The 26,660-nt window shown below is 41.0% G+C and overlaps 1 protein-coding gene across 4 annotated transcripts in view; it reads left to right on the forward strand.

Annotated features, from left to right (window-relative positions):
* The window catches only part of LOC122651836 (protein ENHANCED DISEASE RESISTANCE 2-like), a 160,103-nt gene that overhangs the window by 104,183 nt on the left and 29,260 nt on the right, over positions 1 to 26,660 (forward strand). For all 4 annotated transcript variants that reach the window (XR_006331522.1, XM_043845386.1, XM_043845388.1 and 1 more), the window contains one exon: positions 1,504 to 1,605. Coding sequence is in view for 3 of the 4 variants with exons in the window: in XM_043845386.1 (XP_043701321.1) it covers positions 1,504 to 1,605 (102 nt within the window). In the remaining variant the exon portion in view is untranslated. The remainder of the gene's footprint in view (positions 1 to 1,503; positions 1,606 to 26,660) is intronic.

Here is a 26,660-nt window from a genome sequence, read left to right on the forward strand (position 1 = left end):
ATGTGGCACTGTCATCGGGATCTTGTTGAGATGAGGTCATGAGGACCTCTGTGTTACATGCTGCACTCAATATTTTCAACTTGAAAACAAAAGACACCTATTAGTGGAAAATAAGAATAGAAATGACCCTATATGATTAGATACCCTAGAGTTCCCTTAAGCTCCGTCTGCTTGAAGGTTAAGTGAAATAAAGGGCGATGGAGGTGAAATTAATAACAAAAATTTGAATTTATAATCATTACTAACAATGATTGTAATTAACTCAAAAACTTCCTAAATATAATAATTAAATTTTACATCAGCCTTTTTCAACCAAATTGATTGTGAAGTATGTGAATATATGACAGGGTCTAAGAAAATTATTTGAAAAGTTTAATTACCGTATTTGGTTAGATTTTAAGTTAGTTACTCAATCATGACAAGCAACGCCTGAGCTGATCTACAACCAACCACGCAATGGAATGAGCGCTTAGCGCAAAAGCCATTGCCTTTCAGGAACCAACTCCTTTGCTGGCCTGGTTCTGCTCACTTTAAAATTTTGGGTATCAACCTTTTTCCTCTGGAATTTTGTATCCCGGGGATAAAGAGCTCAAGATAACTGTATCTAAAGGCAGTTTGATGTTCCAGCTAATGAAATTATGCATCAAATCATCACTCAATGTGAATGAGGAAAACATCAACATATTAATGGGTCAACTTCCTTGTTGTTTGTCGTTACTCCTAATAGTCAAAAAATGGAAAATGGGTGGGGGTTGCAAATGCCAACAAATGCACCCAAGGTGAGGACACTTAGGATCCTCATCTGTCAGGCATTTCATTGGAGTCCATAAAGTTTTCAAGATACCCTCATCGCTCACCTCTTTCTTTCTTTCTTTTTTTGATAAATGAGAAAAGGGGGATTGTCATTCAGACAACGAAGGTCTATGGTTGGACAAAACCAGGGAATTAGAGAGCATAAGTATGAACATTAATGGGGTGGCCGACCATGCCTACAAGATAAGAAAGAAACTGGAGATGACTTTGGGAGCAAGTAGAAGATGGCTATGGGAGTTATTTGGAGTTTTTCTAGGGATTGTAGATTTTAGAGTTCTTACTGGTGGTTGTATTTGCAATTGAGGGGGTAGAATGGCCGTTTGGGGTGGGGAGGGAGAGGAAGAGGGGTTCATAGTCTTGGTGTAGGTGGTGACTGTTGTCCTTTATTGGAGATTCTTCTCATTTGCCTTTTGGGTTGACTTCTCCTTCAAGAGAATTTCTTGCTTTGAATTGTATGTATTTCTCAGTTGCTCTTTGATTTTATGAGAGAGATGCATTGCTGCTCATGACTGGTGGAGTTCTCAGTCTGGATTCTTAAGCATATGTTTTTAAGATAAATTTCCAATCATCATTCTTTTGCTCAGTGGAGTCAGTCTGGATTCTTATACATATGCTTTTAAGATAAATTTTCAATCACCATTCTTTTGCTCAACCAAGTTGTACAGTACTGAGGAAAAATCCTTCCTGCAGATTGATGTGGATATCGGCTCATCATCTGTCGCAAGGAGTATCATTGGCTTAGTCCTTGGATACATCACAAGCATCGTAGTTGATCTTGCAATTTTAATTGAGGTTTGTTCCTTTATAATTTCAGTATATGGTGAAAGTTTTGCTCATTCTTGTGTTGTGTTGTTTGTAATGCTGCATGGAATTCTTATTGTCTTGTCTTTGATTTTTTTTCTTGCTACCTTTTACTACCGTTTCTGAAGCAAAAACCAAATCAGTATAGATATGAAGCTTCTAAGTGTATAATTGTTAAGAGAAGAAAGAAGGGCCATTACCCAGTGCTGGTCCTGCCTATGCGGGGTCCTGAGAGGGCCGAGTTTGGAGTCGATCCTAACCTTTGGCATTTTGCAAAGTGACCACCCTCAAGACTCTAACCTGGGCATTTTCCCTGGCAGCCCAAACCTTTCATCATTGCTCTAAGCAATGGCCTCTTTGATTAGTTGGCCATACCAAAACAATGTTTTGAATCTGATCTCAAAAATCTTGAGAGATGTACGGATGAAAGGCTAGACACTTCCAAAGTTCTATGCATAGAAACAGTCTCAAACTGTCCTGTCCCCACTCAGGTATCAATTAATAAAGCATCTAATTTAGTAAGTTATGATATAAATTACTAATTTTTTGTCATAAAATTAAACATGTAGTCTTGCCTGCTCTAGAAACTTCTCTACATTAAAGATCTGATTTAAGCAAGGACCCTTTTAAGTGACGGGGGAGGGAGAGAATAGGTTAAACATGTATAACTTTTATGTGGAAGCACACACTTTTACCATCCACACTCAAATATAATTTAATAAAGCATGTAACATATCTGAGCCAGGTTGCAGATTCACACAGATTTTGCACCTAGATTCTATAATCCGTTACCAAATCTGAACCAAACATGCCAACCCCAATGCACATGCTTATGTCATTCTCCTTGCCGTTTAGAGCTTTTGACTTTGCCCCATATCCTCTCACTACTACAGCATGGTCTGTGTGTGTGTTTTTTTTTTTTGGGGGGGGGGGGGGTGAATAAAAAATTCATTAGTCATTACCAAAGAGAGAAGACTACAGCAGCCCCCCATAGGGGGGAAAAAGAAGAAAACGAGAAATATACAAAAAGCCTTAGCCTCAAACAGAGGAGGCAAAGACTTGAAGGGAGACCGAGAGAAGACCCCAGGAGACAACAATAAGCCTGTTCCTTGGGGTGTCAATGCATATGGAGGGAACAGCCGCCGAGAGCTTAGCTTTAATTTCAAAAGAAATGGAATCCCAAATCTGTTGGAGAGGCCGGGAGTTGGTAGTCCATTTCCTGATATTTCGTTCCATCCAAATATGATTGATGACAGCACAGAAAGCCAACTTGCCAACCGTATCACAAATAGAAGATCCAGCAAAAGACATGTCGACCCAGATCCACTCTCTATTAAAAGGGAGAATTCTTCGACTTCTAGGCCAAAATTTGGCTAACATGCCTTTCCAAATGGAGGATAGAGGACAAGCAAAGAATAGGTGATCAATATCTTCCACAGTATTCCAGCAAAGGCAGCACATGGGAGAGATAGTAATCTGGTGATGGCGAAGAAAGGACTGCATTGGAAGGCAGTTAGAAAAAGCTCGCCAGACTGTGAAGCAATGACGGGGAATGTGATGCTTGAACCAAACGAGCTTCCTCCAAGGAGCCAAGGGGCCCCTAGAGCGAATGAGGTCCCATGCAGCTTTAGCGCTAAAGGAGCCTGTTGAATAATGTACACCAGAATACCGTGGGAGTATTCTGGTCTTTTTTGCTGTTATTTCTTTGTTTTATGTATCCCCTAGTTAAGTCGGCTATGCTAGGGGTATTTTAGAATTTATGTTATAACTCTTTTTATTATAAATACATAGGCTTGTGTGATCACATTGATCATTCAAGCATTCTCCTATTTTCTGTTTTGTTAACATGGTATCAGAGCCAACTTTTCTGATCGAGGTTTTCAAAACCCCATCCCTCCCATTGTTCTTCTCTTCCACCTTCTTCCACTCGATCTTCTCTTTCTCTTTTCCTTTTTTTTATGGTTCTCTTCACTCACTAGGGCAGATCTAATGAGGTGATCATACGATCTAGATGCTGCCCTCAATCCAACCTCTTCAATAGATGGTTTAATCACATATCAAGCTCGATAGCTGCTGCCCTTGTCTCTGCGATTTTATTTGGAGTTCCTCCCCTTCTTGAAGATCAGTTTCTCGTTTGCCTTGGAAGCTGTTTTTCCTTATTGGAGATCCATCTTAGCAGTATTGGATAGCAACTATCACAGGAGTTTCTTGTGGCTGATCTTTGGAGATCTCATTCACACTGCTTCGAGTACTCGACATTATTATCAGCCCCTTTCAAGCTTTTTGAAGACCCCTAACCATAGTACTATATCTCGCGATATATCGGTATCTCGGGCCTACCGAGATATCCGAAATATCCGAGATATCGCGAAATATGACCGAAATATTGCATTTTTTTCTGCAATATTTCGGGGGTCCATCTCGGGGGGGTATTTGGCCATATCTAGGCCTGAAACTTCATGGACAGCCTTATTTAAGCTTAATAAACACATTTAAACCATAAAATTGTAAAAATGTGAATTCAAATTGGTGTTTTGGGCTTGCACCCTTGATTGACATACGGTCGCCAACCCTAATGTATAAATAGTTAAATACACATAGATTAATGAAATCACAACTTAAGTTACAAATTACAAGTGTTAAACCGCTAATAGTAGTTCTGTGCCTCCTGGATCAATCCCACTAATGCCTCGCTGGAGTCGACGTCCATTGCTCTCTGTTTGAAGGACATATGAGGACCACGGTATAGAATCGGAGAAGAAACGAGTGTAGTCATCCACAAGTGTCACGTAAATGGAATCATCAACATACGTAGGTAACCTATCCTAGGATATAAACTAGGGTTACCAATCGATCCATCGTGAAGAAGATTATCCATTGTGATATGATGTTGGCGCCGCGCAAGAGGCGATGGCATTGGCCGCATGTATGGTGGTGAGGTTGGTAGCTAGGTCCGCTAGGGTATGCAAAGATGTTATCTACAAAAGATGATCCAAGATGTCCTCGGGACTGGGATGTAGTCATAGTCTCCTACCCCACTAAATCGCCCATATGATGATGATCCATATCCATATCCACCGTAAGGTTGTGATGCACCATAATCCGATGCCAATGGAGTGGCATGTACGTCAAAAGATGGGGCACGCCAATGTCCGGGCCGGTCCTCCCTCCCTATCACCCATACTCAAACCACAACAGAGGTAGATAGGTTATCAATGTCCATGTGATCGAGTTGCAGAATCGTGTTTGCCGACCCCTACGCTTGTATGTATGATGAGGGGCCTCTCGAGGGGGGGGTACGGGGCACGTGCTCCGTGGTCCGTATCTTGTGTGGCATGATCAAACCGTGTCTCTCCGGTGAATCGGAGTGGCTCTACAGTGCCGTATCCTGGGCCTCCTGGCCTATCGCATAACGCCTCGCATGCCGCCAAATTCTTCACCAACATCACCACCACCAACATCACCACCACCAAGATTACCACCACCAAAGATCACCATCACCACCACCAAAGATCACCATCATCACCATCATCATCATTTGAGGACTTAGACTAGTCTTCATCATCGCCAACATTGCCACCGGTGGCTGGAATGGTATGGTGAGGCTTCCCTCGCATGTATCGACCTCGTCACCATGATTCGCCCACATCAGCACCAATCTCGGTTATCATGGGGTCGGGCCCTACCTCCCTCCTCATCCAACACCGGCTCACCTCTATCCCTCACCCAATCCACAATAGAGTCCTCATGCCCGAGTCAACTTGAAAGATGTCGGCTAGATCAATGGTGCCCCTCGTCCCTCATGTCCCATGCGTATGTGTTGCGAGTTTCAGCCTCAAGTTGTAGCGCACATACACCATGTCGGATAAACGTTGAGACCCCAATCTGCTGCGCCTCTTGGAGTGGATGAGCGCAGGTACTCCAGTTCCTCTCACAACCAAATGCGAGAACATGTTTGGGCAAGGACTTTAATTGCTATTCTTCTTAAGTTTTCAGCCGATTCCCATACAATACCCACCATTCAATTGCATTACAAGTTTACAAAAAAAGACGTGTCAAATGTTGTTTCAACTTTCAACTTTCAAATTTCAATACATATGTAATTTAAAACTTAAAAGAATTACCAAAGATCACCACGTGCTCGCCAGATCGCACCTCGGTTCCAAAACTTCCCAATGCATCCCTAAATACCTTGATCTACACCCATGTGGAAAATTAGTAAGTACTTCTTCACTACTTATTTGAAAGCATCAATAAGTTGAGTTTCCAAATGAACTCACTTCATTGTTGCAAATTGCTTGTAGTGCACCATCGGCTCCAACTTCTTCACTACTTGTTTCACAAAGATCAATAAGTTGAGTTTCCAGCCCAAGCCTATTGTTATATTGATACTTAGGGTTCAAGTAGTATCTTTGAAATATGACATATAGCATAGAGGTATTGTTAAATGCATAGGTAATTAGTAAATAATAATACTATGAATTAGTAAACATAAAACAAATTTACTCACCACCTTATGCAGTGGATGCATAAGTTGATTCTCCCAATGAGCATTTATGATATCTAAGAAGTGTTTATCTGCGAGGAGCCACACTATAGACACTATCTTTCATCAAGTCTATTGCAAGATATAGGACTGGCATGGTTGGGCCCTTCAGAGCGGAGTCAGCAACATGTAGAACTTTAACCACGGCTCTAAAACTTTCACCACTTTGCTTAGTTTGGTCCAGAAGTCCTCGGATGACATCGTTGTTTGTGCTTCCCTCCCATTTGCAGTCTTGGAACCCTTCCATTCAAACCACTCCTCAGAAGCAAACACGCTTCTCAGCCCGGCCTTCGTTGTCTCAATGCTTTTGAGAGCAATGTAGTTGGTGGCAAATCTTGTGATGCCAGGCCTAACCAAGTCACCCCCACATTTTTTCCTCAATAGATTGAGTGTATAAGAGTGGTTGTATACAAAGTTGGTGACTTGTCTTGCACTTTCAACCACAGTCTTCACCAACTTTAACTTTCCCATATCTTTTAGCATTAAGTCAATGCAATGGGCTGCACAAGGAGTCCAGAAGAGCCGGTACTTACTATTGTTCATCATCTTCTCACCGGCTAGCTTGAAGTTACTTCCATTGTCCGTTACAATCTGGACAACATTCTCAATACCCACATCTTTTTCCACTACTTCCTTTTTAACAATCTGTAAATATATTTTGCATCCTTTATCTCTTTCGATGCATCCACAGATTTGAGGAACACTGTCCTCCCATCACAATAAACTATGAAATTGATGATGGACTTTCTTGTAGGCCCAGTCCATCCATCTGCCATTATAGTCACCCCATATGTCTCCCACATATTCCTCATCTCACTAATGTACTCATCAATCTCACTCTTTTGTTGAGGTAGATAAACATTCATTACCTCATATGGGGTGGGGCCCTTGAATCCTGGGCCAGCCTCTGCAATGGTATCTATCATGGTATCATAATGGGGGCCTTGTGCAGTGTTTGCTGGGATGGTATGGTATAGCATCCACTAAGCTATTGATTCTTTAACCAATCCCTTCATCCCCTTTCATGCTCCTTTGATTCTGGGTTGATTGCTTCCTTTCTTCTTATGCAATTTAGGATCAGATGTTGATGGTGGTACTAGTACTGGTAGAGGTGTTGGGGCTGTCCTCACACTTTGTGATCTTTTAAAAGGATTCAAAGTTCTAGGACCTCCAGAACTGCCAACTCCTCCACTACCCCCTACTCTTTGTCTCTGCTGATCATCTTGAAAATTTACTCTACTCCTTGAAACAGTCCGCCTAAAATCCCTAGCCTCCTCTGCTGTTTGTATGTCATCAGGTACTGCAATGTCATCATCATCATCAGAGGAGGAGGAGTCATCATCATCATCATTGTATCGTCTTCCTCCTCCCATCGAACTCCTCACTGTATCCTCAAGTTGTTCTCTCATCCTTTGCTTGTCAGCCTTCCTCTTCTTTCTTCCCCTCAAACTATCACCAATCTCCTGGCTACTCAAGAGGGGACCATATGACAACCTACAACATCTTTAGATCCTCCAGTCAGATGTTGTTTAAGTCTACTGGACCCACCTCCCATAAATTGCATGTGACAATAGTTACATATAGATTTTCTCTTATCCCCATCAATGGGAGTACCATGTAACCATGCAATGTCACCCCTATGCTGGCTGGCTGGCTGGTCTCTCTTGTTCCCTCTGTTCTCTTTGTTCCCTCCGCCCCCTTTGTTGACTACTTTCCCCACCTTTTGCTTGCCCTTCGCACGTTGTCTATCACGATCCGCCATAATGATACTTGTTTCTCGCAATGTAAGTAACACAAATAATTAAAAAACTTAATGTAGATGCACTTCAATTGACACTTTTAGATTACTAATACACTTGTATAGTTATTTAATATTTTTCCCCTAACCCTTATATTTTTCACATAATTAAAACCAATTTTTTATATATAATGTTAATATAAGTATTGACCTAACACAACAAAACCAAAAATTAGTAAACATAATATACATGTAATGCATCTCAAAACATATAGAAATAACTTTCATATTTTTTCATTATTTTTTAAACTTAAAACTCATATTTTTCCTTATTTATTTCTGTTTTTTTAATTTTTTATATATTTTTCTTAATTTTCAAAAATTAAAAGAATTATTTAAGAGCAGAAAAATAAATCCGACACTGTGAAGCCGTAGATCGGCCATTGGTGTCTAACATATATTTAATTCATTACCATCTAAGTCATATTACCCCTAATTATTTCCTATTTTAGTTGTAGGAAAATGAATTTTTAAAACCAGAAAAAAAAAAAAAAAAATACATATGGGAAAAAATTTCGACACCGTGATTGTCAGATCGGCCTCCGTGTCTAACATATATTAATATCATCAACATCCAACAACATTTGTACAAAGTTTTTTTAAAAAAAGTAGTTTTAGGGAAATAGAATTTACCTTAAATAATGAAAATAGGCTTGGATGATGAGCTTAGATGACCCTCCAACTTCTTCCCGGCGACAAGGAGCTTCAACAATGCTTGGATGAGGCTTGGAAGGGAGGAAGAAAAGCAAAAAATGAGGAAGAAGAGAGAAAATTTGATTTTCAGCAGCTCTCAGTCGAAATATCGACTAAGAGCTACGAAATATGGTATAAAAGGGGCCTTAGTGTGACACTATTTGTCACTTTTACAATATCTCGCGATATATCATGAGATCTCGCGATATATCGTGAGATCCACGATATATCGTCAATATATCACGATATATCGACGATATATCACGATATATTGACGAGATATTGTATTTGTTTGTTTCGGAAGTGTTTCGTATCTCGGACATGTCGAGATTCACGAAATATGGAGATATATCGCGAGATTTTATACCATGCCCCTAACCCCAATCGATCTCCTCTTCAGGGTTTTTTGAAAACCCTGATCCTTATTGATTTTTAGGGGCTAGGGTTGCTTGTTGCTGCTATTACTTTTAAAGGATTTCTGCTGCTAAGAGGATCACTTGACTTCATATTCAGCTTCTTCTTCTGATATTTTTTGCAAAGCTTTTGCTCTCATCATGCCAGACTCTGATATTACCACGGCTACTTGTGGAGATGATGGTCAGTCCAGGACTGAGTTCCTCCCCTATGCTGCAGCCATTAAATTTGATGGTACCAATTACCTAATGTGGGCCAGATCTCTGTCTTTGACTGTGACTGGAAGAGGACTTACTGGCCACCTTACTGGCACCTCTCCACAGCCTACTTAAGAGGGCCTCCTTCTAGCTCGTTGGAATGCTAATGATGCTATGGTTATGTCCTTTGTTCTGAACTCAATGCAACCAGAACTGTCTGCACAATACCTTCTCCTGGACACAGCTACACAGATATGGTCACCTGCCAAGGAAACATATGGACAGTTAGGGAATGATGCATAGGTTTATGAGATTCGGAAGACACTCCATACCACTACTCAGAAGGAGTTGTCTGTCGCCAAATACTATGCTGCCCTCAAGAGCTTATGGCAACAATTGGATCACTACTCTCGTTTTCAGCCCTCTACAGCCGCCGACATTGCTACTTATCGAAAGTATGTGGACCAGATTCGAGTTTATGATTTTTTGGCTGGCCTTAATGCTGAATATGATCCAATTCGTGTGCAAGTTCTTTGTAGGGTCCCCTTTCCGACATTGTAGCAAGTCTTTTCTTATGTTCATACTGAAGAGACACGTCGGGCTGCTATGATGTTGACTCCTCCTGTTGAGAGATCTGCCCTACAGGCTGCTGGTTCTAACCCTACTCCTTCTGAGAGTAGTGCTTCTACTGCTGCTCCTGCAAAAGAGCCTATAAAGTGTGACCATTGCAACAAACCATATCACACTAAGGCTTAGTGCTGGAAATTACATGGGAAGTCTGCTGATTTTGAGGCCAAACGTGGTCGTGGTAAAACTAAAAACAGGGCCAATCACACTAAAAGTGTAACTACAGCCCCCACTGCTGAAAATGGCCTCTCCCAGGAAGAACTACTGGCTTCCAGGCGTATGTTATAGACTTCTGCTGCCTCTACTACATCGGATGCTAGTTACTCTACTCCATCAGGTTCCCACTTTGCCCGTTCAGGTATTTCCTTTGCTGGTCATTGTGCATCGGTCGTCTCCACTCCATGGATTATAGACTCCGATGCCATTGACCACATGACAGGTTCTTCTAGCCTTTTTCATACCTATTCCCCTACTTCTGACAAGGATAAAATCAAAATAGCTTATGGATCCCTCTCATCTATTTCCAGGAAAGGATCCGTTAGCTATTCCCCTTCTCTTACCTTGTCTTCTGTGTTGCTTCCAAATTTCACTACTAAACTTCTCTCTATTAGTAGTATTACAAAAAATCTGAATTGAAAAGTGAAATTTTTTCCAACTCATTGTGTCTTTCAGGAACTGGACTGGGGGAAGACGATTGGATCGGGTAAAGTGCATGGTGGATTGTACCTGCTTAATGGTGAACCTCTTGCTACACAAGCATTACCTTCTCAACTCTCTCAACCTGCATCTTTCTCCTCTGAATTACACCAATGGCATTCTAGACTAGGACACCCCCCTTAGGAACTTTATCACATTTATTTCCAGCATTAGTTAAAAGTTGTAATAAGGAAGAATTTTTTGCGAGCTTTGTGTCTTGGCCAAACAAACACATTCAAACTATCCTATTTCTAATAAAAGGTCTTCTTCCTTGTTTCATTTGGTTCATACTGATGTGTGGGGTCCTAGTAGAAAAGCTTCTATTTCTGGTCATCGGTGGTATGTCACTTTCATAGATTGTTATTCCCGATTCACTTAGGTCTACCTCATGCACACAAAAAATGAAGTTTTTTCATGTGTTCAGCTTCTTCACAAGATGGTTTAGACCCAATTTAATACCACTCTCAAAGTCTTGAGAAGTAACAATGGGACAGAGTATATGGAAGGTCAGTTCCAAAAATACCTTGCTACCCATTGGATTTTACATCAGACCAGCTATGTTGATACTCCAGCCCAGAATGGTGTGGCTGAGAGGAAGAATCGCCATCTCTTGGAGGTGGCAAGGGCACTAATGTTGCTCGACATGTCCCGTCCTTCTATTGGGGAGATGTTGTCCTTACTACGACCTATTTGATTAATAGGCTGCCTAGTCGGGTTCTTGTTTCCAAGTCCCTTGCCGAGTTTTTACTTGGTTCTTCTTCTTTTGTTGTAACCCCTAGGGTATTTGGCTGTGTTTGTTATGCCAAGGATACAAGGTCACCTGGTAAACTTGAGCCCCGTAGTCTCCGCTGCATTTTCTTAGGGTACTCTGCTACCCAAAAGGGGTACAAGTGCTATTATCCTCCTGCCAGACTTAGTATGGTAAGTATAGATGTTGTCTTTCATGAAAGTGTCTCATATTATTTGTCCCCAACTCTTCAGGGGGAGAGTGTTAGTGAAGATGTGCTGACCATAGAACCTCCCCTGTAGTATGTTTACAATGAGCCTGTTCCTGTTCCTCCTGCTCCTACTCCTAATCCTCCCTCAGGGGGAGAGGTTCCTATACAGGGGGAGACCATCACAGACACTGTTGTTGACATTCCTATTCAGGGGGAAAACACTCCAATCCAGAAGACTATTAATGAATTTCAGAGGAGGATTAATGAATCTAATGTGCAGACCTATATGAGGAAACATAAGCAGCTTCAATCCACTGCACCACCAATACCCATCCAGTTGCCGAACCTGTCTCTAGAACTTGCTTCTCCACCTGGTAATACTTCTTCTCTTGATCTACCTATTTCTTTACGCAAAAGTGTCAAGGCTTGCACTCAGCATCCTATATCCCATGTTGTTTCTTATGACTCCCTTTCTCCATCCTTTCGCGCTTTTGTTTCTTCTCTTTCTTCTGTTCGTATTCCTAATAACTGGCAGGAAGCTCTATCAGATGGAAAGTGGAAGGCAGCAATGATGGAAGAAATGGCAGCCCTAAAAAAAAATAACACGTGGGAGTTTGTGGTTCTTCCACCTGGTAAGAGAACTGTTGGATGCAAGTGAGTGTTTGTAGTGAAACAAAAAGTGGATGGCACTGTGGATATGTATAAGGCACAACTCGTGGCAAAGGGGTTCACTTAGACATATAGCATTGATTACCAGGAGACCTTTGCCCTTGTTGCAAAGCTGAATACCGTTCGAGTTTTGTTATCCTGTGCAGTCAACCTTGGATGGGAATTGCAACAGTTGGATGTGAAGAATGCTTTCCGAAATGGAGAACTGGATAAAGAAGTGTATATAGACATTCCACCTGTCACACCCCAGCCCGGTTTATAAGGGCCAAGTGTGACTGGATGTCTCTGACATCTAACCAACCCACCAGGATCGCAAGTGTTGTATTCTATTCGCAATCATATTCACAAATACAGAATTTAAATGCAGCGGAAGCAATTAAAATATAGAATTAAGGCAGTAATAAAGGAAAGCTAGTGACAAGCTGTGATATATATATATATATATGTAAAAGAACTGAGTTACAAGATTTGTTCCATACAGCAGTGATCTAAACAAAAGACTTATCTACAGTAGACTATATACAAAAGTGTATAACAAAAAGGAAGGAAGAAGCCTGATCTAGCAACAACTCAAGAGAAGGCGTAGTCGTCGCACGAGCACGAAGCATTGTGCTCTACTGCAAGAGGAGTGTCAACTCCATAAGCTGAAGGAGTGTCTTGAGCAGAAGAAACTCCCACAGAAGCACCGGAGACAGCAGCAGTAATATCAACTGAAAAATAAGGATATCCACGGGGGTGAGCTCCAATGAGCCCAGTAAGGAAATGCATGTAAATACATACAACAATCCATGATAAATGTCCTAAACAAGCATGCTCCTAACATGGATACTAAGTCACATGAGGTATAAGTACTATTGTAATAGAATACTAGCCTCGGTCCCGGAAACACATAACGAGACGTCGGTCACCCGAGCGAAAGCATTCTACTACGGTGGAGACCCGGCAGCTCAGGCATCATACATCTGACGCTAACGGACCCCCAGTGACTAATCCTACTGTTTATTCCCACAGCGGAGTGTTCCTCGCTAACATGGGACAGTGAATGGCATTCTGGAATTTTCCTTTCGGACCTACCACGGGTTATCCAACACATCTTCCCCATTTGGTAAGGGACGTAGTACTGGGTAATGAAAAATCCTAACCCAATGCAGTCTATCATGATGGCACATGTATTTATAGAACAATTATAAAGTAACCAGTGCACCATTATCATCATTTATACAATTTCAAGTAAATATCAATGCAATGCAGCATGCAAGGTTCTAAGACTCGGGTCTCGGTGGCATCTCGGCCAAGCCAGAAACCAAGTCGAGTCGAGATCTCGGCGAGATCTCGGCTAGTTGGTGCAATTTTTTTTTTTTTTGACTCGGACCCCCAACTCGGTGGGTTTTACACATATTTTGGGTCTGAAACTTGGTATCCAACCTATTTTAGGCCATTTAAACACAATGGCATGCCCAGATTTGCCAAAAAACAAGTCCAAATATGAGTTTTACTTTGGACCATAGGTTGGTAGGCGACGAGTCGTACTAAAAGTCTAAAGCAACCTACTCTACATATAATTTAGTAAAACTTATTAAATTTAGCAATCAAAACATTCTAATTAGTACATATCAAATTATCAATCAAAACATTCAAATAAAAAGTACATTACATCAATGTTCACTGAATTTGTTACATAAAATATAATTGAGTAATAAATTCATCGCCACATTGATCCACAAAGAATTCCCATGTCATGGAATTGCTATAGTGTTGCACATAGTGTGACACAACTGCCATATAAGTCTTCTCATCAACATATACCAATCTCCCTATCTTAGGGTACATGGGAGGCTATTGGTATGAAGTGTAAGATCCACTGCTACTGTCATATTGAGTTCGAGGCATGTATGGCTGGTTTGGGACTCGGGAATATGTACCCAAAACCTGACCCGAGCTTTGTCTGTCATACTCACCGCCGACGCCCATACCGACCATAGGCACTATAATCGAACCGGTGCTCTCTCGGCCATAGTCATAGCCATGATGATGCTTGAGATGATTGCCATGACTGATGCTCACTAGTAGTATCTATACTCATGCTTCCGAAACTTGCAAGCATGGTGTTCATACTGTTGTCATCATCTTGAGCATCTGACTGATGTGAGTATTAGCGACCCTTCTTTCTTTTGTATGTTTTAGGGTGGCCACCATGGTCTTGATCTTGAGTGGCATGCGTAAACTGTGACTCACCGGTGAAACGCACAGGGTCCCCCTACGTTCCCACCTCATACTGGTACTGCTCGCGCATCCCCTCATGACGATCATCATAATAACCGCCACTCGGCATGCCACGACCACCACCACCACCACCACCATCACCATCACCATCACCATCGCCACTACCATCATCATCAGCAGCAGGACTTCTTACAGCAGGCTCAAAAGGTTTCAGTGACTCTGCATGTGCACGCCCCTCTTGCGACGACATATAATCCTCAACATCAGTGTCGGTTACAGACGCAATGGTGGGGTCGGGCCTACCCCTAGGTTGATCCATATCAAGTGTACCACGATCCCTCACCCACTGGAATAGGGGATCCTCATAGTCATCAAAGTCCTCTTGGAAAATGTTGGACAGTTCAATGCGTTCTGTATCATTGGCCTCAATTCCTTCACCTATGTGCCTCATCCTTAATCTCATATTGTAGTGCACATACACAAGCTGCTCCAGTCGTTCGCTACCCAACCTGTTCCGCCTCTTTGAATGTATAAATGAGAATGTACTCCAGTTGCGCTCACATCCGGAGGATGAACAAGTTTGTGAGAGCACTCTCACTGCTATCTTCCTCAGGTTGGGTGAACTTGTACCATAAAGCACCCACCAATCGGCTGCATTACATATATAGAATAGTAAGAATATGTACATTCTAAAGAGATAAAATTATAATTCATAAATGTAAATATGTAATATCATGCCACCTACCAGGGTCTGACTTTTGTCTACCCTCCGCTGCAGCTTGTCGACTGAAACTTGCTGAGGCCTCTCTAAAGTAATTGATCTAATTTCAATTTGAGGAATTAGTATTTCCTATTTAGTAATTACATTCATAAACTAACTACTAAAGTACCAAAGTCTCATACTCTCACCTCATCATTGCAAGTAGATTGTGTCTTTGGATTGAGCTCTAACTTCGCAGTAACAGTTTGAACTGCCTCTAACAATTCTATGTCTAGCCCAAGATCATAGGAGTAGTGATACTTTGGATTCAAATAGTATGCTGGTAAAGTAGACACCACAAATATGATTTATTAGTGACTTTACTGACTTAATGCCTTTGGGTTTTGAATATGTAAATGTAAAAAGTTATAACATTTAAAGTGTAAAGTATGTTGAACTCACCAGCTTTATGCAATGGATGACTCAAGTGCTTCTCCCACCGCTCATCAATGATGTTAGTGTAGGACTTTGCACTTCGAGGTATAGCAGCTCTAACCATTTCCTTCATTTTTTAGATGGCAGCATAAATGTGGGCCAAGGTAGGCTTCTTCTCTGTATCAACCATCCTCAATACTGCCACCACTGGCTCTAATATGGCAACCACTTTCCCCAAGTCCTTCCAAAATCCATCACTTGCAATGGTCTGTTGTGCTGCCTTTGCATCTCCTGACTTAGAACCTTGCCAACCAAACCATTTATCACTTGCAAACATAGACCTCAGACCTATCGCCTTAGTCTGAAAGCTCTTCAATGCAATGTAATTAGTGGCAAATCGAGTGACACCAGGCCTCACTAAATCTCCATTGCATTTCTCCCTCAACAAGGCTAAAGAATAAGAATGGTTGTACACAAAAGTTGTCACTTATCTTGCCTTATTTACCACACCCGCCACCAAAGTCTTTTTCCCCATGTCCTTCAGCATTAAATCAATAGAATGAACTGCACATGGGGTCCAAAAGAGCCGGATCCTCTTACTCTTCTTATTCATCAACTTCTCTCCAGCCTTTTTAAAGTTGGAACCGTTATACGTCACAATTTGGATAACGTTCCTTGGTCCTACCCCCTCCACCACTTGCTTCAACTCCTTATACAAGTATGATGCATCCTTTACATTATTTGATGCATCGATGGACTTTAAGAATACAGTCTTTCTATTGCAACTCACCATAAAATTTATGATGGATAGTCTAGTAGGTCCAGTCCATCCATCAGCCATAAGAGTAACCCCATATGTCTCCCACATTGGCTTCAAACTATCAATGTAATCTTTCAGCTCCTGTACCTCCTGAGGCAAATATACATTGTATAATTCATGTGGTGAAGGTCCCTTCCATTCTGCAATAGCGCTCCCTGCAGCATCAAGGAATGCATTATAGTATGTTCGTTGTGCTACATTGGCTGGAATTCCATGGTAAAGCATGAACTTGCTGAAGGCTTTTCGTGTTTCCTCTTGTTTACCACCAAATATTTGCGAGATGGTTGGCTGGTAGGCATCTTGTTGCCTAAAAGTTGTGGGATCCTGCTGAAAAATGGGATCTGGAGCTTGTACTCGTGGTCGGGTTTGGGGTCGTGGTATATTTCTTGTCCCAGTGCTTTTCCTCCTCTCATCTTCTTGCACTGGTGCAGCTGAGCTAGATCCACCAGCTCCTCTTGCTTGCTCATATGTTCTTATATTCTCAAAATGAAAACTTTGTCTACTCTCAGCCAAAGTCTGCTGGTAAATTCTCAATTCAGCCTCTGATTGAAACTCACCAGGTGGAGGCCCAATGTCAGTATCATCTCCGCTACGGACCTCTACACCAGTCCTCTCTAGTACTGCCTCATCAAACTCTTGTTGCATTCTTTCCCTCTCAGCTTTCTTTAATCTTCCTCCTTTCAAGTGTTGTGCCATTGTCACTTTCACTTGGACAGGAACATTTGGGCATGAGACAACATCCTTGCCTGTACCAGACAAGTGTTGCTTTAACCTAGTGGCTCCTCCAGATAGCAACTTCCCACAATAATTGCATTTGGACTTCTTTTTGTCTACGGACATGGGGACTCCATGTTGCCATGCTATATCAGACATTGTGTACAAAATGTCTTATATTTTACACTGTTACATAAAAAAGCATGTATTAATAACCATGGATCACTTAAAGTAAGGTATTCAAGACTTAAAGTATGCTATTCATAACTCTTAAACGTAATGTCAAGCAACTAGAACTATGAAATAACTATCTCTTATTTATCCCCTAACCCTAGTATTTATTTCTTAATTAAAAATAATATTTTGAATTTTTTTTAAAAATATTTATAACTTAAAGTATAAGAAAAATATAATGTAATGATGTATTTGACACCATTTCAAGTTGAATATTATGTACATATGTTGTACATAATTTTCCATAACCAACAAGTATTTTTCCTTAATATTATATATATTTTATAAATTTTTATAATATATTTATTAAATCTGAAAAATAAAATAATTTTTTTAATGGGTGAAAATAAAAAATTAATCCATGGGGCTGTAGAGCATCTCAAGTTGTTTAACATATATCAAATTCATTTTCAAACAATCACTATTCATGCTATTTTTTTCATTTTCTTTTTTCAAATAAATCATTTATGTTTCCAGAAATTATAATAAAAAATTTAATAACTGAAAAATAAATCCGACTCCATCAAGTGATAGATCGGGCAAAGATGTTTAACATATATCAAAACCACATGAATCTAACAAGTATTACATAAATTTTTTTGAAAAAAATAGATTTGGGAAAAATTAGAAAATACCTTTGAAATCCTACAAATAGGTGATGATTTGGAGTTGAATCTTCACTTTACCACTTGAATCTCACTTCAAACATCATAATCCACCAAAGATTTGAAAGAAATAGGAAGAAATTCGAGAGAGAGAGAGCTCTTGGAGTGTTTTTCTCTAAACTTTAAAGAGCTTTGGACAGAACTCGAGATTTCCGAGTTCTGTACATTGCTCTCTTTTAAAAAAATGGGCATATGGGCATATGGGTCATGAAAATTGGGTAAAAAACCATATAACTCGATACCGAGATCTCGGCGAGATTGAAATTTTATAACTAAAAAAACACAGAGACATGGCAATCGAGACTTGGTCGAGATCTCGGCGAGATATTGCAGTTTTAGGAACTGACTCCCATCTCGACTCGCTATCTCACGATACCAAGAAACTCGGCGAGATCTCGTTCCGAACCATGGCAGCATGCTAATGCATCCTAATTCACATGCAGTCTATTGCAAAGAATATAAAGCTATAAAACTACATGAATTGAGTTATAATTATGATGCATGACATGGCATACTGAACAAGAAATAATTAAGTCAATAAACACGCCAGAAATTAAGTCAAATTCCCTTACCTACAATGACAATCTAGTCTAGGTAGCAGACTTCAGCAATCCAGACAGAAATAGTCAAAGACAGGCAAAAACAGTCCTAAAATCACATAAAATACCACTTATTAGGGTCAGGGATAAGCTCAAGTCACACCCAAACATTAAGGGGCAATTTGGTCCAAAAATATTGGACCGGAATCAGGGAGTAAAGCCTACGGTCGACCGGTTGCAGACCTGCAAATGCATCCGGTCCAAAAGGCAGAATTGGGGGTTTTACTTGTAGGCCCTGGATCTTGACATGCAGGGCTTCAATTTTGTGTTCTAAGCCTATTCTAAGGTGGGTCAAGCCTATTCTAAGGTGAATCAGTTTGAAATGTCAAGTCCAATTTGGGGATTTAACCAATAAACCTCAAATTAGTGTTCCTAGGGTTTGGCAATTGATCATTTCAGCCAGAATTTGGGTTCCTAAGGGGGGCAGCCTTCAGGTTTCAGGTATGATTGAGCATTAATTGACCTAAAACAGATTATATTTATGCTGAAATTGTAATTTAAGCTTGGTTTCCTAAGCTTTAATGGCTAAAATAGGGTTAGGACATGGTTAGAGGTGAGAATTAGAGAAGAAGAAGATGGGAAGGGATGAGATTAGGGCTTACTTGTATATAATTCTGAATTCAGCTTGCAGGCAGCTTAATGGTAGGCAGCAAGATGACTAAATTGCAGTCCAATTTCCAAATTCAGGTGGAGAAGCCAAGCCCCATGGATAGCCTTCTCTTTCCTTCTTCTTCTTCTCCTTTCTTCCTTCTTCTACTTTCTTCTATTTCCTTCTCAGCTGAATCGTTTTATGTCTTAGATTAGTGAATAGTGAAATCAATTTGGTTATATAGTTATAATGACTAAGGGCTATTTGCTTTATTAACTCAAAAACTGATTTCCTAAATTACTTCTCTTATCAGATTCTAATTAGAATTTTGTACTTAATTAGCTTCCTTTAAATGTAAAATGATGTCATATGACATCAGGGGTAATCCAAGCACGGGTAACTACTGGAAATAGGATTCCCCACTGGAGATGCGGGTCCCACAGATATAAATTACTAATCTGCCCCAATAACTCTAATTGATCAATACAATACATTATAAAATATAAGTAAATCGTACTTACAATAGGTTTATGAAAGGGAAAGATTCTGCATGCTGTCCAGCCAACAGATCCGACACAGATAGCTTTGGTGCGGGGTTCCATCAGGGTCCTCTGACTCCAGAAGAGCAAGTTGGGAAGATTCCCTGGAATCCTCCATAGTTGTGTCGAGGGATTGATCTATGTCCTCAACATATGCAGCCCACAGCATCGAGGCAACCATGGACACAAAACTGGAACCTGAAATCGCATAAGTTCCAAAGTTTTAGTGGTTTTCACACCACCAGGGTTCTCTTGTGACGAAAACCAAGGAAAAGTGTGTAAACTGAAGCGTGCACTTTATGGGCGTCACCTCGAGCATGGTTTGGCCGGTTTCACAAAGCTATGATTTCTGTGGGCTATAAGCAGAGTAATGCTGATCACACACTCTTTATAAAGAGGGTTGGTGAAAAACTTACTATTCTTAAAATCTATGTTGATGACATAGTGGTTACTGGCAATGATGGTGATGAGATCAGCCGGTTGAAGACTTTTCTTGGGCATGAGTTTGAGATTAAAGATCTAGGAAAACTACGGTACCTTCTTGGGATTGAGGTTGCCAGATCTTCTAAAGGCATCTTTCTCTCCCAATGGAAGTATGTCCTAGATTTGTTGGCTGAAACTGGTTTGTTAGGGTGTCATCCTTCAGATACTCCTATGGATGCTAATGTTCGTCTCTAGGAAAAAGAGGGTGAACCTGTTGATAAAGGCTGGTACCAAAGATAAGTGGGGAAATTGATTTATCTCTCACACACACGTCCTGACATTGTTGTTGCTGTGAGTACTGTGAGCATAGTACTATATCTCGCGATATATCGGTATCTCGGGCCTACCGAGATATCCGAAATATCCGAGATATCGCGAAATATTCCCGAAATATTGCATTTTTTCTGCAATATTTCGGGGGTCCATCTCGGGGGGTATTTGGCCATATTTAGGCCTGAAACTTCATGGACAGCCTTATTTAAGCTTAATAAACACATTTAAACCATAAAATTGTAAAAATGTGAATTCAAATTGGTGTTTTGGGCTTGCACCCTTGATTGACATACGGTCGCCGACCTTAATGTATAAATAGTTAAATACACATAGATTAATGAAATCACAACTTATGTTACAAATTACAAGTGCTAAACTGTTAATAGTAGTTGCTGTGCCTCCCTGGATCAATCCCACTCATGCCTCGCTGGAGTCGACGTCCATTGCTCTCTGTTTGAATGACATATGTGGACCACGGTATAGAATCGGAGAAGAAACGAGTGTAGTCATCCACAAGTGTCACGTAAATGGAATCATCAACAGTCTGTAGGTAACCTATCCTAGGATATAAACTAGGGTTACCAATCGATCCAGTCCGTGAAGAAGATGATCCACTGTGATATGATGTTGGCGCCGGCGCAAGAGGCGATGGCATTGGTGCATGTATGGTGAGGTTGGTAGCTAGGTCCGCTAGGGTATGCAAAGATGTTATCTACAAAAGATGATCCAAGATGTCCCTCGGACTGGGATTGGTAGTCATAGTCCCCTACCCCACTAAATCGCCCATATGATGATGATCCATATCCATATCCACCGTAAGGTTGTGATGCACCATAATCCGATGCCAATGGAGTGGCGTGTGCGTCAAAAGATGGGGCACGCCAATGTCCACGGTCCTCCCTCCCTATCACCCATACTCAAACCACCAACAGAGCTAGATAGGTTATCAATGTCCATGTGATCGAGTTGCAGAATCGTGTTTGTCGACCCTACGCTCTGTTGTATGTATGTAGGGGGCCTCTCGAGGGGGGGTGCGGGGCACGTGCTCCGTGGTCCGTATCTTGTGTGGCATGATCAAACTGTGTCTCTCCAGGTGAATCGGAGTGGGTCTACAGTGCCGAATCCCGGGCCTCCTGGCCTACCACATAACGCTCTCGCATGCCGTCATATTCTTCACCAAAGATCACCACCACCAACATCACCACCACCAAGATCACCATCACCACCACCAAGATCACCATCATCACCATCATCATCATTTGAGGACTTGACCAGTCTTCATCATCAAGAACATGCCACCATGGTGGAATGGTATGGTGAGGCTTCCTTGCATGTTTCGACCTCGTCGCCCATATACTCGCCCACATCGCACCAATCTCGGAAGTTATCATGGGGTCGGGCCTACCTCCCTCCTCATCCAACACGGCTCACCTCTATCCTCACCCAATCCACAATAGGGTCCTCATCGTCCGAGTAACTTGAAAGATGTCGCTAGATCAATGGTGCCCCTCTGTCCCTCATGTCCCATGCGTATGTGTTGCAATTTCAGCCTCAAGTTGTAGTGCGCACATACACCATGTCGATAAGCGTTGAGACCCCAATCTGTTGCGCCTCTTGGAGTGGATGAGTGCAAAGGTACTCCAGTTCCTCTCACAACCAGATGCGGAACATGTTTGGGCAAGGACTTTAATTGCTATTCTTCTTAAGTTTTCAGCCGATTCCCCATACAACACCCACCATTCATTGCATTACAAGTTTACAACAAAAAAGACATGTGTCAAATGTTGTTTCAACTTTCAACTTTCAAATTTCAATACATATGTAATTTAAAACTTAAAAGAATTACCAGCATCACCACGTGCTCTGCCTTGTATCGCAGCCTCAGTTCCAAAACTTCCCAATGCATCCCTAAATACCTTGATCTATACCCATGTGGAAAATTACTAAGTACTTCTTCACTACTTATTTGAAAGCATCAATAAGTTGAGTTTCCAAATGAACTCACTTCATTGTTGCAAATTGCTTGTAGTGCACCATCTGGCTCCAACTTCTTCACTACTTGTTTGTTTCACAGCATCAATAAGTTGAGTTTCCAACCCAAGCCTATTGTTATATTGATACTTAGGGTTCAAGTAGTATGCTGAAATATGACATATAGAATAGAGGTATTGTCAAATGCATAGGTAATTAGTAAATAATAATACTATGAATTAGTAAACATAAAACAAATTTACTCACCAGCCTTATGCAGTGGATGCATAAGTTGATTCTCCTAGCGAGCATTTATGATATCTAAGAAGTGTCTGCTACTGCGAGGACCCACACTATAGACACTATCTTTCATCAAGTCTATTCGGCATATAGGACTGGCATGGTTGGGCCCTTCGGAGCGGAGTCGCAGAACATGTAGAACTTGAATTATCGGCTCTAAAACTTTCACCACTTTGCTTAGTTTGGTCCGAAGTCCTCGGATGACATCGTTGTTTGTGCTTCCCTCCCATTTGCGTCTTGGAACCCTTCCATTGAAACCACTCCTCGAAGCAAACATGCTTCTCAGCCCGGCCTTCTTTGTCTCAATGCTTTTGAGGGCAATGTAGTTGGTGGCAAATCTTGTGATGCCAGGCCTAACCAAGTCACCCCCACATTTTTTCCTCAATAGATTGAGTGCATAGGAGTGGTTGTATACAAAGTTGGTGACTTGTCTTGCACTTTCAACCACAGTCTTCACCAACTTTAACTTTCCCATATCTTTTAGCATTAAGTCAATGCAATGGGCTGCACAAGGAGTCCAGAAGAGCCGGTACTTATTATTGTTCATCATCTTCTCACCGCCAGCTTGAAGTTACTTCCATTGTCATTCATAACTGGACAATATTCTCAATACCCACATCTTTTTCCACTACTTCCTTTAACAATCAGTAAATATATTTTGCATCCTTTATCTCTTTGGATGCATCCACGATTGAGGAACACTGCCCTCCCATCACAATAAACCATGAAATTGATGATGGACTTTCTGTAGGCCCATCCATCCATCCGCCATTATAGTCACCCCATATGTCTCCCACATATTCCTCATCTCACTAATGTACTCATCAATCTCACTCTTTTGTTGAGGTAGATAAACATTCATTACCTCATATGGGGTGGGGCCCTTGAATCCTGGGCCAGCCCTGCAATGGTATCTATCATGGTATCATAATGGGGGCCTTGTGCGATGTTCTTTGGGATGGTATGGTATAGCATCCACTTAGCTATTGATTCTTTAACCAATCCCTTCATCCCCTTCCATGCTCCTTTGATTACGGGTTGATTGCTTCCTTTCTTCTTATGCAATTTAGGATCGATGTTGATGGTGGTACTGGCTGGTAGAGGTGTTGGGGTTGCCCTCACACTTTGTGATCTTTTAAAAGGATTCAAAGTTTTAGGACCTCCGAACTGCCAGCTCCTCCACTACCCCTACTCTTTGTCTCTTGATCATCTTGAAAACTTCCTCTACTCCTTGAAACAGTCCGCCTAAAATCCCTAGCCTCCTCTGCTGTTTGTATGTCATCAGGTACTGCAATGTCATCATCAGAGGAGGAGGAGGAGTCATCATCATCATTGTATCGTCTTCCTCCTCCCATCGAACTCCTCTCCTGTATCCTCAAGTTGTTCTCTTATCCTTTGCTTGTCAGCCTTCCTCTTCTTTCTTCCCCTCAAACTATCACCAATCTCCTGGCTACTCAGAGGGACCATATGACAACCTACAACATCTTTAGATCCTCGGTCAGATGTTGTTTAAGTCTACTGGACCCACCTCCCATAAATTGCATGTGACAATAATTACATATAGATTTTCTCTTATCCCCATCAATGGGAGTACCATGTAACCATGCAATGTCACCCCTATGCTGGCTGGTTGGTCTCTCTTGTTCCCTCTGTTCTCTTTGTTCCGTCCGCCCCCTTTGTTGACTACTTTCCCCCACCTTTTGCTTGCCCCTCGCACGTTGTCTATCACGATCCGCCATAATGATACTTGTTTACTGCAATGTAAGTAACACAAATAATTAAAAAACTTAATGTAGATGCACTTCAATTGACACTTTTAGATTACTAATACACTTGTATAGTTATTTAATATTTTTCCCCTAACCCTTATATTTTTCACAAAATTAAAACCAATTTTTTATATATAATGTTAATATAAGTATTGACCTAACACAACAAAACTATGAATTAGTAAACATAATATACATGTAATGCATCTCAAAACATATAGAAATAACTTTCATATTTTTTCATTATTTTTTAAACTTAAAACTCATATTTTTCCTTATTTATTTCTGTTTTTTTAATTTTTTATATATTTTTCTTAATTTTCGAAAATTAAAAGAATTATTTAAGAGCAGAAAAATAAATCCGACACTGTGAAGCCGTAGATCGGCCATTGGTGTCTAACATATATTTAATTCATTACCATCTAAGTCATATTACCCCTAATTATTTCCTATTTTAGTTGTAGGAAAATGAATTTTTAAAACCAGAAAAAAATAAAAAAATACATATGGGAAAAAATTTCGACACCATGAGGTGTAGATCGGCCTCAGGTGTCTAACATATATTAATATCATCAACATCCAACAACATTTGTACAAAGTTTTTAAAAAAAAATAGTTTTAGAGAAATATAATTTACCTTAAATAATGAAAATAGGCTTGGATGATGAGCTTAGATGACCCTCCGACGTCTTCCCGGCGACAAGGAGCTTCAATGAGGCTTGGAAGGGAGGAAGAAGAGAGAAAATTTCATTTTCAGCAGCTCTCGGTCGAAATATCGACCAAGAGCTGCGAAATATGAAATTTATAAGGATTTTGAATGTGACACTATTGTCACTTTACAATATCTCGCGATATATCGTGATATCTCGCGATATATCGTGAGTTCCACGATATATCGTCGAAATATCTCGATATATCGACGAGTTATTGTACTTTTTTATTTCGACATTGTTTCGTATCTCGGTCATGTCGAGATTCACGAAATATCGCGATATATCGCCGATATTTCGCGAGATTTTATACCATGACTGTGAGTCAGTTTATGCATGATCCCTACTCTTCTCATATGGAGGTTATTCTTCGTATCCTTCACTACTTAATGTTAGCTCCTGGAAAGGGCATTCTCCTGTCTTCTCAAGGTCACCTACGGATAGAGGCATATACTGATGTTGATTGGGCTGGTTCTCCAGATCGCAAGTCTATCTCTGGGTATTATTCTTTTGTAGGTGGCAATCTTGTCACTTGGCGTAGCAAAAAGCAAAATGTGGTGGCTCGTTCTAGTGTTAAAGTAGAATTTCGTGCTATGGCACACAACATTTGTGAGCTGCTTTGGCTCAAAGGCTTGCTACAAGATCTTGGTGTTCCTATTCATCTTCCTATGATGTTGTACTGTGACAACAAGGCTGCAATCAGCATTGCTGGTACAGCATGATCGCACCAAGCATGTTGAAGTGGATAGGCATTTCTTTTGGTGAATAAATAATGTATTACCAAAGCCCAAGGGGGGCGAGGGAGAAGAAAGGGGGGAGGGGAATATACAAAGGGAGGAGAGAGGGGGAGAAACAGACCCAACTAGCGGGTACTCAAGAAAGTGCTATCTAATCCCCAAGACACAACAATATGCCTGTTCCTTGGGGAATCCCAAAGGTCCTTTAAAGACAAAACACCAAGCTTGGAGGAAACATCAAAAAAGATGGCTTTCCAAATCAAGTCGAACGAACGAGAATTGGAGGTCCATCTCCGGAGGTTCCTCTCCATCCAAATGTGATTCAGGACCGCACCAAACATAAGCTTGCCTATAGTGTCGCAGGTAGTATGCCCAGGGTAAGTCACGTCCACCCATAACCACTCTCTAGCAAAGGGGAGGGGTCTCCTACTGCGAGGCTAAATAAACGAAAGGGTTTTTTTCCAGATGGTAGAAGAAAAAGGGCAGTCAAAGAAAAGGTGGTCAATATCTTCGTGGCCAGTCCAACAAAAGATACAAGAGGGGGATACCGGGATTCTTCGGTGGAGGAGGAAGGCTTAGGTTCATCAAGGAGAAATTGGAAGAAGGACTGATTTGTGTTCTCTTTGTGAAGTCTGCTGATCAGCTTGCTGATATTTTCACCAAGGGATTATCTGGTAAGCTATTTCATCCTAATTTAGTCAAGTTGG

The sequence above is a fragment of the Telopea speciosissima genome, chromosome 2 (assembly GCF_018873765.1).
Source record: "Telopea speciosissima isolate NSW1024214 ecotype Mountain lineage chromosome 2, Tspe_v1, whole genome shotgun sequence".
Classification (NCBI taxonomy): Eukaryota; Viridiplantae; Streptophyta; class Magnoliopsida; order Proteales; family Proteaceae; genus Telopea; species Telopea speciosissima.